Here is a 12,579-nt window from a genome sequence, read left to right as displayed (position 1 = left end):
AAATAAGATAACATACAATGAATTAAACACTAATTAAAAGATTTGATTCATTTTCAGCTGCACATATTTTTAATTGACATTTTATGAAGTGGGACGAAGAATAAAACAAAATTTTTAATTACTTTGTATATTTGGAATATGACATTACACAAATAATCATATACTAAATGGTGTGAGTTAATACAAATTCTTTCAAATGTGCTCTGTTGAAACATATAAATCCTTACAGACAGTATAATTGATCTCATAAAAGTCATAACATCACCATTTAGAGATATCAAATAAATATTGTAAATATTTATCTTCGTTGTTAACTTAATAACTCGAGTCAAATTTATAATTAGTTGTGTTGGGTATCGGTGGTGCACACCCGAACTCCACATTAGTATGATATTGTCCGCTTTGGGCAAAACACTCACGGTTTTGCTCTTGGGGTACTCCCCAAAAGGCCTCATACTAATGGAGTTGGGGTAGCCCATTTATATGCTTGCAACTCTTGTTCATTCTCCGATGTGGGATATGGTTTGCTTCACCACAATCCTCCCCTCAAACCAAGACCACCAGACCAAGACCACATGTCTGTGCCCCATGTTACAGGTCACCAGGTCACCACAAGTCTTGGTCGAGCTCACGCAGAGACATCGGAGAACTTGCAAGCGCAAACCATCGAACCCCGAGCCACACAGGGCCAGCCCCTGAACCAGGGCTCTGATACCACTGTTGGGTATCGGTGGTGCACACCCGAACTCCACATTAGTATGATATTGTCCGCTTTGGGCAAAGCCCTCACGGTTTTGCTCTTGGGGTACTCCCCAAAAGGCCTCATACTAATGGAGTTGGGGTAGCCCATTTATATGCTTGCAACTCTTGTTCATTCTCCGATATGAGATATGGTTTGCTTCACCACAAGTTGAACCTACGAATATGAATCAAGCTGTTTTCGACATTTTTGAGTCATAATGATGCATATTTCGTGTGGGGGATTGATCACTTTTGGGTCCACCTCATGCATTGTTCATTGTAGGGATTGATCTTTCTGCTCACCTCTACACATGATACATACTTTGACCTTCCTCGTATATAGAGTAGGTCGGCATGTGATTTGTCCCGTCCAACGAGTCGTTGTTGTTGTTATACCGTCCAGCGGGTTGTTGTTGTTATTATACCGTCCACTGGATTGTTGTTGTTGTTATTATATTGTTATATGACAGGTTGATCATTTTATACTTTTATGTTATTTTGGATGACGTATCACTTTCGAATATATTTTGTGTTCAAAATTTTGATTATCTTTTGGTATATATTTCAATTTGATATAAATAGCCTAGAAAGGACCTTAAGAAGTATCTTCCTCCTCATTTTATTTATTTAATTAGTACGTATGTATTGGCTTTCGTTTTACCTCATTAATAAAAAAATAGACATACTCCCTCCGTCCCTAAAGAATATAAATTTTAGGGATGACACGAGTTCTAATGTAAAATTGGTAAAGTAAGAGAGAGGTCGAGAGAAAAAGTAATTAAAGTATTGTTAGTGGAGAATGAGTCACCTCATTAGATAGAAAAGATTTTTAAAAACTAGAAAACGCATATTCTTGTGGAACGGACAAAAAAATAAATAGTGCATATTTTTGTGTGGGGCGGATGGAGTAATAAATAAATTTTGTTTAAAAATATATGAATAGACCTAATAATTTAATTTACTAACCTCGAACAAAATACTACTCTGTACTAACTAGTAAATAAATTGTGTGGGCTTGGACGTGAACTTTAGATATATGATTTGTGGATTTTCTTAAGTGACAACTTGCAACTTAATTGGGCTTTTACATATCTTATAACAAACCAAGATTCATAATTATGAAAATAATTATATGGGCTCATGTTTTGGACAATTTCACTACCAAATCAACAACTAGTTATTAATAGAAGAATTAAATTGTCCAAGAAATTCAATTGATTTTTCCTAAGATTAACATAAGGTCATCTATAATATGAAACTAATACTAATAAGGTTTTAATGAGATTTCCTAAGATTAAATTATGAATAATTTATTAGTAGTAGTTATTAATGAACTTCCTATATTCTTCATAAGCGATTGATTATTCTATTTGTTAGGAGTATTAGTACATCATTTTATCAAAAAATTAAGTATTGATTAGTGATTACAACATGGAATTAAGTCATTATTGAATTTATCAAATTTTAATAGGATAATGTTTTTCTGTTACTCGCACGTGGATTACATATATGATGACATGTCCATGTGTCTCCATCACAAAAAGAAAGAAAATCTTCTTACATCTCGGTTCAATCGCAGCCGTCCATAGCCATATCCAACGGTTCAGATCAGCTACATGAACACCAACCAGCCACTACAATTCTAGACGCAATGAATACTATGATTACTCCGCCTCTGGTATATTCCTATAAATAAATAAATAAAATAAAATAAAAGGAAAAATCGTTGCTCACACACTCACTCCCGCCATGTATACATACACATATCCGTATCTATAGAAGGTAACAAAAAAATGCATTTATCACTCCCTTTTTAGGGTTTCTGACCATAAATATCTATTTTAATCTGTTCTATGTTCTTATCCACCTACTACGCTTCACCGTCAACCTCTTCATCACCGTCTCCCATTTTCAGAGCTCGCGCACTTCGTTTCGCTTCCTCTCTCTCCCCTCCGTCTTCTGGAACCTTCTCCAACTTCGTGCCGCCTCCGTCTCGCCGATCGCCGAGCTTCTCGTCGGCTCTCCGGTGGAGTCGCGGAGCTGATTCACGGTCGCGCGTCAGTCTCAGAGCTCAGATCGGAGCTGCCTCTCCTGCTCTCGACCGGAAGATCGCTGCCATGGGTATGACGGATGTGTTCTCACTGATATTGAGTTCTGTTGTGATCTAATCGCTAATTGCTAGCGTAGAGTTCGTTTTGTGATCTGACGAATTCCAGAGCTCGTAATTGATCTGTTTTCGGTGATCGGGATGTTTTTGAAGTGTAGTTTGTAGCGATGCTTTCTGATTTTGGCGGAGTGGTTGTGATTGATGTTCAAACCTGATCTTATCTGATTTCGATGGATTCGTTTCAGTATGTGTCAGTTAGATATGAAATGCTAGTGTTGGTGGGGAGTATTGCTAAGATCAACTGGAGAACTAATTTTTTGGTAACTGTTCTGGTTAAATAATAACTAATTGATCATTGATGCATGGGTGTTAACGAAAGCAGATATATCAAGATTGTTGTTTGATAGCTAGTGTGTGTTTGTATCAATTCTACTTATGTGGAAGGTGTCTGGACTTGATAAAATTTTGTCTTTAAAATGACATGCGTCCATGGATGATTATATTGTTTTTTGTGAGGGCTCATTGAGGTAACTGCTTGATTTGTTGTCAAGTGTATGTATGAACACAAACACATATATGCACACATATGAAACCATGAAGGTCTAGTGATCAGTTCTAGATGCTCTCATATTGTCATTGAGAAAAGTAACTGGGCATTTTGTCCTGCTTGTTCTTTTGTAGCTTTTGTTATGGTTTTAAGATAAGGTTTATCTAAACATGCAGCTTCAGAACATCCGTTCAATGGAATTTTATCTGGACTTCCAAGGCCTGCAGGAGGTGAATTTGGGAAATTCTATAGCCTTCCTGCCCTTAACGATCCTAGAATTGGTAAGGATGCATTCTTGAGGTTCCTCTGTTTTTTCTTTCTTCTTCCACTGTCACTCTTAGTGTTATTTTTTATCCTGCAACAAGAATTCATTTTTTTTTTCTTCTAATGATGGTGTCATGCTCTGCAGAAAAACTTCCATTTTCCATCAAGATACTCCTAGAGTCAGCCATAAGAAACTGTGACAACTTCCAAGTCACCAAGGAGGATGTGGAAAAAATTATTGATTGGGAAAAGTCTGCACCAAAGCAAGTTGAGATCCCTTTCAAGCCAGCTCGTGTTCTGCTACAGGTGGGGAAAATTAGACATGACCTTGGTGATTCGTACACAATTCTAGTACTGACAATTGGTGTATACACTCTGGTTTGTTATCTTAACTTGTCTTTTGAATTATTTTCTGTAGGACTTCACAGGAGTTCCAGCCGTAGTTGACCTTGCTTCTATGCGGGAGGCTATCAAGGACCTTGGTAGCAATCCAGACAAAATCAATCCTTTGGTAAGTATCTTCATCTTTTGTGCTATAATCTTCTACTTGCTGAAGGATGATAGTTAGATTTAAGCAGTTGTGTATTGTTATGTGACCGTCTATACACAAGCCCATGAAAGTGCTAGTTGCATGAAATGATGTGTATAGACATGTTTTCTTGTGTAATCTCCATCATGTAATGGCTCCTGATGATGTCTTTATCTGTACCAAATGTCTCCAGGTTCCTGTAGATCTCGTCATCGATCACTCAGTTCAGGTTGATGTAGCCAGATCAGAAAATGCTGTTCAGGCTAACATGGACCTTGAATTCAAGAGAAACAAAGAAAGGTTTGCTTTTCTTAAATGGGGATCCACTGCCTTCCGCAACATGCTTGTTGTCCCTCCTGGTTCTGGTATTGTCCATCAGGTATGGCAAATATCGTCGGTTGTGTTAATAATAAAATCAAAATCTAAGTTAGCTTGATCTTGATCTCAAGTTATGTACCTGAATACCATCCAGATATGGGAGCTTGTAATATTAGCATAACACTTGTACTTTGTACAATACTTCAATCTCACATTGATGAAATGTAAAAAAAAATAGGTGAATCTTGAGTATCTTGGACGGGTTGTTTTCAATACTGAAGGCATCCTTTACCCTGATAGTGTTGTCGGTACCGATTCTCATACCACCATGATTGATGGATTGGGTGTTGCTGGATGGGGAGTTGGTGGAATTGAAGCTGAGGCTACAATGCTTGGGCAGGTAAGCTGTTACTTTTTTTTGACATGTACTATACCATTTATACTTTTGTTGATTCTGCAGATTATATAGAGATTTACTTTTTAGTAAAGATATATTTGAAGTGTTTATTCTGATATCTGAACCGGTTTATGCTGTACCTATTTTCATTGGAGAAGTATTTTGCGATCACCTCTATGATAGTGTAATACTGTGCTATTCTTTTGCATAACCATCTCTTTATTTTTCTCTTGAAATTGACTACATGTGATTTTCTCATCAAAATACAAATCTAGTGTAGCAAATTTTTTCGCTCTATGTCTATGGATGTGTAACTTTAGTTGCTTTGTAATTTCCTCTCATATTCTTTTTTATATTTTTCCAATCAGTTTAATATCACTCTTGTTCCTTGTACTAATTGTAGCCAATGAGCATGGTTCTGCCCGGAGTTGTTGGTTTTAAGCTTTCTGGGAAATTGCATGATGGGGTCACTGCAACTGATCTGGTTTTAACAGTCACCCAAATGCTGAGAAAACATGGTGTGGTCGGAAAGTTTGTTGAGTTCTATGGTAATTCTGCTGAGAACTGAATGGTTATATATGTTTTTGTAATGGTTTAGAAGTTATTTATTAATCTCCATTTTATAGGTGAGGGAATGGGTCAGTTATCCTTGGCGGATAGGGCGACTATTGCAAATATGTCTCCTGAGTATGGAGCTACCATGGGATTCTTTCCAGTTGATCATGTAACATTAGAATACCTGAAGTTGACTGGAAGGAGTGATGAGACGGTTGGTATTCATATTTTTATGTTGCAATAATACCCACAACTTTTGAGTCCAGGGATCATTGAGTTTCTTACCCTAACTTATCTAGGTTGAAATGATAGAGGCGTACTTGCGTGCAAACAAAATGTTCATAGACTACAAGGAGGTACAATAATAACATTTTGGTTTTTAGTCTTAGTTTTTTTGTAATAATGATGGAGAACTGTGGCTTACTCGAGAGTATTGGTTGCACAGCCTCAACAAGAGAGACTGTACTCATCGTATTTGGAGTTGGATCTTGCTGAAGTCGTACCCTGTATTTCAGGTCCTAAAAGGTATGCTAAATGTTTTTTCTGGCGTTGAATTGTTCGAGTTATAATGATTTATCTCATCGTAAAATGGAAACGAGTTGACAAAAACACACATAATAAATCCTTTTTGTGTTATGCAGGCCTCATGATCGAGTTCCTTTAAAAGATATGAAATCTGATTGGCACTCGTGTCTGGATAATAAAGTTGGTTTCAAGGTAGATAAACTTTTTATAAGATTTTCCTTTGGATGAATAGTAGATATGAAAAATACAGACCATAGTTTTCCCATGTGGCATAGACATTATTTATATATTTATTGGTGTTATTATTATTATTATTATTATTATTATTATTTCCTTTTATTAATTTCTGATTGTGTTTTGTTTGGTTTTATAACTTTCTTTTCTATTCATTCAGGGTTTTGCTGTACCCAAGGAACAACAAGAGAAGGTAGTAAAGTTCTCATTCCAAGGGCAACCTGCAGAACTGAGGCATGGAAGTGTTGTTATTGCAGCTATTACAAGTTGCACAAACACATCAAACCCGAGTGTCATGCTTGGAGCTGCTCTTGTTGCAAAGAAGGCTTGTGAGCTGGGGTTGGAGGTTTGTGTTATATGCTTGTCTTTTGTTTTATTTGTTCTTTCTATTCAATCCTGATGAGTTTCACTGATGGTGAGATTCTTCCTGCTATGATTTCTGATGTGTAGTGTAATAACTATTGGACAGGTAAAGCCATGGGTAAAAACAAGTCTTGCCCCAGGTTCTGGTGTTGTGACAAAATATTTGCTTCAGAGGTACTATATTTTCTATTGGACCTGCTTGGGTTCGATACCATTACCATCAATACTAATTTTTCTTTACTTCTTGTAGTGGTTTGCAAAAGTACTTGAACCAACAAGGATTTAATATTGTTGGCTATGGTTGCACAACCTGTATTGGAAATTCTGGAGATCTTGATGAATCAGTGTCTTCAATTATAGCTGACAATGGTATTATGTGTTTCCCTCTCTTGGACTTTTTGATAAAATTGTCCAATGATTGTTTTGTCCTCCTTGATTGATCGACACAACAGTCACTTGACCAAAATTTAATTGCTATAGAATTCAATATTTTTTTGTCGACAAAATTTAGGTAATGTTGGAAGTATTATGCTCTAGATATAGCACTGATCTTTGACGATGGGTGGGAATGGGTGTAATTGAGTGCTGAATGCATGTAGTCAATATAAAATGCACGAAGTTATGCTATGTGGGTCTCTCAACTTTCAATAGTTGTATTGTACTGAAGTACCTTCTTCTGATTTGTCAGACCTTGTTGCTGCTGCCGTGCTTTCTGGAAATAGGAACTTTGAGGGCCGTGTTCATCCACTAACCCGAGCTAACTATCTTGCTTCACCTCCATTAGTTGTGGCTTATGCACTAGCTGGAACGGTATGCCTAAGTATTGATTAAATGCTGTTATATTAGCAATCTTTATTTCATAAACTCATTGTATGCATTGGATAACTAATTTAACATAATTAAATTAATTAATAGGGTGGGCCCTGGCTGCGGTTTGTCCGGCTGCACCCACAACCACCTCTCTTATTTACAAATAAAAAGGATGTGATCATCTATAATTTTATACTTTCCAGTGGACCTTGCTTAAGTATTTGAATCAGTTACAGATAGGCAGTCAGATATATAGATCTCAAACTATGTTGTTATATGACTCGTCCTTTTCTGCTCAAGCAAAAGTTTGGTGGGCTAGATGTGTGGTTTTCTGTTCTTTGGACAGAAGCCATTCATTAAATTATGATGGTTATATTTAATGTAGTTGCCAGGTGGGCCATGGAATTTGCGAAAAATATTTACCTTGTTCCTCCTTCTCGTGCTGTATTTTCCAGGTTGATATCGACTTTGAGAAAGAGCCAATTGGAACTGGAAAAGATGGGAAAAGTGTTTATTTCAGGGATATCTGGCCTAGCAGTGAAGAAATTGCACAGGCATATTCTTCTTATCCATATCTGTTAATATTATACAGATTGGGACCAATATGTAAATTGGATTTGAATTGTACTTGTGCAGGTTGTTCAGTCGAGTGTCCTTCCTGAAATGTTCAAGAGTACTTATGAGGCCATTACAAAGGGAAATGAATTTTGGAATCAGTTATCTGTACCTTCATCAAGTCTTTATGGATGGGACCCCAACTCAACATACATACACAAGCCTCCATATTTCTCTGGCATGACGATGGGCCCACCTGGTGCCCGTGGAGTGAAGGATGCGTATTGCTTGCTGTTGTTTGGTGATAGTATCACAACTGACCACATCTCTCCTGCTGGAAGTATCCACAAAGATAGTCCGACTGCAAAGTATTTAATGGAGCGTGGCGTTGACCGAAGGGATTTCAACTCCTATGGTAGCCGTCGTGGTAATGATGAGGTTATGGCCAGGGGTACCTTCGCCAATATCAGAATAGTGAACAAACTGCTGAATGGCGAAGTGGGGCCAAAGACCATTCACATTCCAACAGGGGAGAAACTGTCTGTATGTGATGCTGCAATGGTACGAACACAAACACAACATGCACATGAATACACACACAACATACTTATATTAGAGGGGTCGGGGAGGAGAGTTTCTTGTTAGAAATAAACAACTGTAGGGTTATATATATATATATTTTGACTGAAGTTGTGTTGTGATTTTATATGATCTTTCCTCAGAGATACAAGTCAGCTGGGCAGGATACCATTGTTATTGCTGGAGCAGAGTATGGTAGTGGTAGTTCTCGGGATTGGGCTGCCAAGGGGCCAATGCTCCAGGTGAGTGATTTTTGCGATACCGTCGTTATATGTTATCCGTAGCTTTTTCTTATTCAGAATTAGTCATTTAACTCTATTCTTGTTGACCATTCTTTAAACCAGGGTGTCAAAGCTGTGATATCAAAGAGTTTTGAGAGGATTCATCGCAGTAATTTAGTTGGCATGGGTATAGTTCCACTTTGCTTCAAGGCTGGTGAGGATGCAGAAACACTTGGTTTAACCGGACATGAGCGCTACACCATCGATCTTCCAGCGAAGGTCAGCGATATTAGGCCTGGACAAGATATTACCGTGACAACAGATGCTGGAAAATCTTTCACATGTACCTTGCGGTTTGACACTGAGGTACGTTTCCTAGGTCATTATCAAAATAAGAAACACGGAATATGATTTAGGTGGAGTGTGTGACCGAGTTATTTTGATTCTGCAGGTCGAACTGGCATACTTTGACCATGGAGGCATCCTTCAGTATGTCATTCGTAATTTAAGCAAACAGTGAGGAGGTTTCGGGTGTATCGATATTCTTGGTGAAAATCGCTTGCTCGAAATTCAGTGGAAGCTTACATTCCCATCCAAGGGATTCAATAAAATTGGGAGGTTCGCATACTTTGTATCTCAAGGAGGAAGTATCATTTGTTTCAGTTATGGATATTATGCCAATTGTTGAAATGAAACAAAACTACCCAACTGTTTGGTTATATATAGACTGTTTTGTTGATTAAATTGTTCCATACTAATAGGGTCTCATCATTTAAATTTCATTCCAATATTACTAACACGTATATTTAGGAGCTCATAAATAAAACACGTCGTTTCGATTTATAAAATTATGTGTAAAACCAAAAGCACCTGAAGTTTGTGCATTTAGCTGTCAACCCCTTAACAAATATTAACACAAAATAATAAAATTGTTGTAATGATATAATAACTTATCAAAATGTGTCACATATAATGGGACGGAGGTGGAGGGAACTGCGGGGAGGCGAAACAGTAAAAATACAGTACAATTCTACTCCAAAGAGTTTTACTCTATTGTGGAGCATGGTGGAGATGCCCTAACAAATGCAACGGCAAAGAAACCTCAAACATGAAACCAACTCACATGTACATCACACCACATTCCCATTTATAATCTTATATAGCCTCAAGTTGGACAAAAAACCATCCAAAGTGAGTTTTGAGCCACTAGTTCCGGCTCACAAATTCCGGTGGTTCATCGATTTATTAGCCTTGGAAGCAAGCGCCAATGCTTTTGCCTTCATATCCGTCGTCACCCATTCTCTCTCAGCACGACGTTGGTGTTGCCTTGTATTTTTGGCTCTCTTTGGTGCCAACCGAGTATCTCTGTCCAGGAACGCTAGCCTAAATTTTTCAGCAATGGATAGTTCATTAGGAGATGCAGCTGGTAGAACTGGAGTCCTAGATGGCTTGCATCCAGAAACTGCCCACGCTTTCGGATCAATATCTTCAACAATAGCGTCATCTAATGCAACGTGCATTGCTGCTTCTCGTGGAACTTCAGTTCCTCGGTAACCCAAAAGAGATGGCTTCGGATTGACCACAATCCGCGGACATTCAGAAGTTAAGGTCTCCTGGGAATCCTTGTCGATTGTTGGCTGTAAAATAGTGGTTGGCGAATTAGCAAGATTGTAGATTTCGTAAACTACCACATGTCACAGACATGAATGTCGAGTGAAAAGAAACAGCATACCCAGACAAGCCAACGAAGCGAGGCACCTTGAATCAGCTCCACTGCATCAAGATCCTCCCACGAGTCTCCCCCTACGTCATTGAGGTTGGGCTCTAAGAGGCTCAAACATCTACGAACGACATAGTCACTCCTTGTGCAACCTCTGCAATACTAACTATTGGTTCATTTCCAGTTAGGAGGTTTATCCCCCATGTCAAAACCCAATAAAATGGGCCACACTATGACAAAATGCATAGCCAGAGGAATTAGCAATCAAAATGCATCAATTTCTTTAGAAGTAGCTGTCAGTGAAATTAACGTTCATGACTAGTTCATGGAAGGAGAAAGATAAACATCAATTTTCCATCGATTGTCTAAAGCTCCTCCCATGTCCCACCTCCCCATTAGAAGCTTACCCTTATTTGCTACTCCGTAAGATTTTTCTCCACTGGTGTTCCTATACCATAAGCTTAAGCATGGAATATCACTAAGTGACGCATCATTGTGCCATATTATGCCTCTCGCCACTTTTATGAATTTGTCTGCGGTGTATGCCTAGTTGCCTACCATCAGTATAACACCATGTACTATTGCATCAACACATGCATAAAATCTTTATGATCCTTTGTACTTACTACTTCCCACCATGAACTAATCTCTATGCAATAGGAAAAAGCACTGAGACAATAAAAGCATAATGCACATACCCCCATCTTAATATCTCTAGTGAATGACAACGCTGGAGAAGCTCAGAAACTCCTGTTGGTGTCAGTCTTGTGCAAAGCCTGAAACAGAGATATGTCTAGTTAGAACTACAATGTAGAATTTGCTGCAAACTGAGCTTCAACTGTCGAATGAAAGACACGGAGCATGCCACTATGTGAGTGGTCATGGGCACAAGCTTAAGCAACTGAAAGAAATTTTGACCGAAATTTGCTGAATTTAAAATGACTACAATATTATCTATCTCCTGTGAATTAATGCCATCAAGGAAGCTAAAGTGGCGAATTAATGCCATAATCATTAACTAAAGTGACGTAAACATCCAGCTACATTGTTCAGTTGTTCACTAAATTGATCGTATACACCATGTAAACATTCAGGTGCCAGCTGAGTATTAATTGGGAGACAATCGATAACTGCATGAAAAATCAAAACTATCAAAAGTTAATGTATTCGAGGCGAACTTTTAGCTCATGTGCACCAGAATCTGGTGAAAGCTCTTGTATTAGGCTCAATCACCCCTTATTTTAACAACAAAAGCCTCTTTTCTAAGTAACTATGCACAAGTAGATGCAATGAGACTAAAGATTCAGTCACAGCTACCTAATATCGATTGCTTTAAGGTTATGGCAGATGGTGACAACATGACAAAGCCCGGAATCCGAAACATCCGAACCAGACACATCTAATATCTCCCATGAACTATCAGCTAATGCAATCAACACATCATCATTCAGCAGCTTCCTTCTTCTCGCAATAGCCACCAATACCATCTACAAATCACAAATCAAAACCCCATTAAAGAACAGCTGATTCAAAAATCACAAAACCAAATGTGCTGAAAATCCCCAATTTTATACCTTGATATCGGAAGGGAAAGCGATGGCAATCTCGGTAAAGTCATCAATGATGTCTTCGAGATTGCAACCCACTACTCCCAGGCACAAACTCAACAAAGCTGGAGCCTTTCTCCTATTGGAGCTCAGCGATTCTGCAAAAATAAAAAATTTCAAGAATTTCGGAACCCTAGAAAATTACGAAAAGGGGAAACAAGCGCTTACGAGATTGGCGGGAGAAAGCAAACGAATTTGGAATTGGGGTTGATTTAGAATAATGATTATCCAAGTGGAGAACCCGCAAAGAAGTGGTGACTGTTCCTGCAGAATCTTTGGATTTCCCCTTTTCCATGAAAGAAGCTAAGGAAAATTTGCAGGCGAAAATATAGGAATTTGGGGCTGAGAATTGGTTGTTATAACGATGTTTGTCTCCGCCGTCGCATTTCCGCCGACGTTCATTTTCATGTCACTCTGGTTATTTTTTTCAATTTTTACAAATATTTTGAAAATTCATTTGATTTTTACTAGTTATTATAAAAAAAAGTACTGTGAGGAGGAGTAATT

General features: G+C 38.2%; 2 protein-coding genes across 2 annotated transcripts; one reads left to right on the top strand and one right to left on the bottom strand.

Annotated features, from left to right (window-relative positions):
- The first annotated feature begins 2,549 nt into the window (after nt 1–2,549).
- LOC121777160 (aconitate hydratase, cytoplasmic-like) lies at nt 2,550–9,489 on the top strand. Its single transcript, XM_042174315.1, has 20 exons — nt 2,550–2,862; nt 3,572–3,676; nt 3,805–3,965; nt 4,078–4,170; nt 4,382–4,567; nt 4,745–4,906; nt 5,307–5,451; nt 5,530–5,672; nt 5,758–5,814; nt 5,904–5,983; nt 6,100–6,175; nt 6,378–6,563; nt 6,687–6,754; nt 6,831–6,949; nt 7,269–7,390; nt 7,846–7,944; nt 8,027–8,506; nt 8,668–8,766; nt 8,869–9,111; nt 9,197–9,489. Exons 1-20 carry the CDS (start codon nt 2,595–2,597, stop codon nt 9,263–9,265), a joined length of 2,961 nt encoding a protein of 986 aa, XP_042030249.1. The 5' UTR covers nt 2,550–2,594; the 3' UTR covers nt 9,266–9,489.
- Nucleotides 9,490–9,666: 177 nt separating this feature from the next.
- Nucleotides 9,667–12,524, bottom strand: LOC121775730. The gene is made up of 6 exons (XM_042172766.1): nt 12,241–12,524; nt 12,040–12,170; nt 11,783–11,952; nt 11,164–11,241; nt 10,478–10,619; nt 9,667–10,382 (listed from the first exon to the last, which is right to left on the bottom strand). Exons 1-6 carry the CDS (start codon nt 12,365–12,367, stop codon nt 9,963–9,965), a joined length of 1,068 nt encoding a protein of 355 aa, XP_042028700.1. The 5' UTR covers nt 12,368–12,524; the 3' UTR covers nt 9,667–9,962.
- Nucleotides 12,525–12,579: the final 55 nt, after the last annotated feature.

Source organism: Salvia splendens, chromosome 18 (genome assembly GCF_004379255.2).
Source record: "Salvia splendens isolate huo1 chromosome 18, SspV2, whole genome shotgun sequence".
NCBI lineage: Eukaryota > Viridiplantae > Streptophyta > Magnoliopsida > Lamiales > Lamiaceae > Salvia > Salvia splendens.
The sequence above is the reverse complement of the archived record's forward strand: the minus strand, read 5'-3'. Positions and strand labels throughout refer to the sequence as shown.

Bases quoted from the DNA above. Each gene is read 5' to 3' on its own strand.
- LOC121777160 (XM_042174315.1), top strand. From the start codon at position 2,595: ATGTTCTTATCCACCTACTACGCTTCACCGTCAACCTCTTCATCACCG. The intron at 5,673-5,757 runs GTTGGTATTCAT...TAACTTATCTAG, and splicing joins CTGGAAGGAGTGATGAGACG to GTTGAAATGATAGAGGCGTA. The intron at 6,755-6,830 runs GTACTATATTTT...TACTTCTTGTAG, and splicing joins ACAAAATATTTGCTTCAGAG to TGGTTTGCAAAAGTACTTGA.
- LOC121775730 (XM_042172766.1), bottom strand. From the start codon at position 12,367: ATGGAAAAGGGGAAATCCAAAGATTCTGCAGGAACAGTCACCACTTCT. The intron at 11,953-12,039 runs GTATAAAATTGG...TGTGATTTGTAG, and splicing joins CTTTCCCTTCCGATATCAAG to ATGGTATTGGTGGCTATTGC. The intron at 10,620-11,163 runs GTATGTGCATTA...TTAGTATTGCAG, and splicing joins CTAGAGATATTAAGATGGGG to AGGTTGCACAAGGAGTGACT.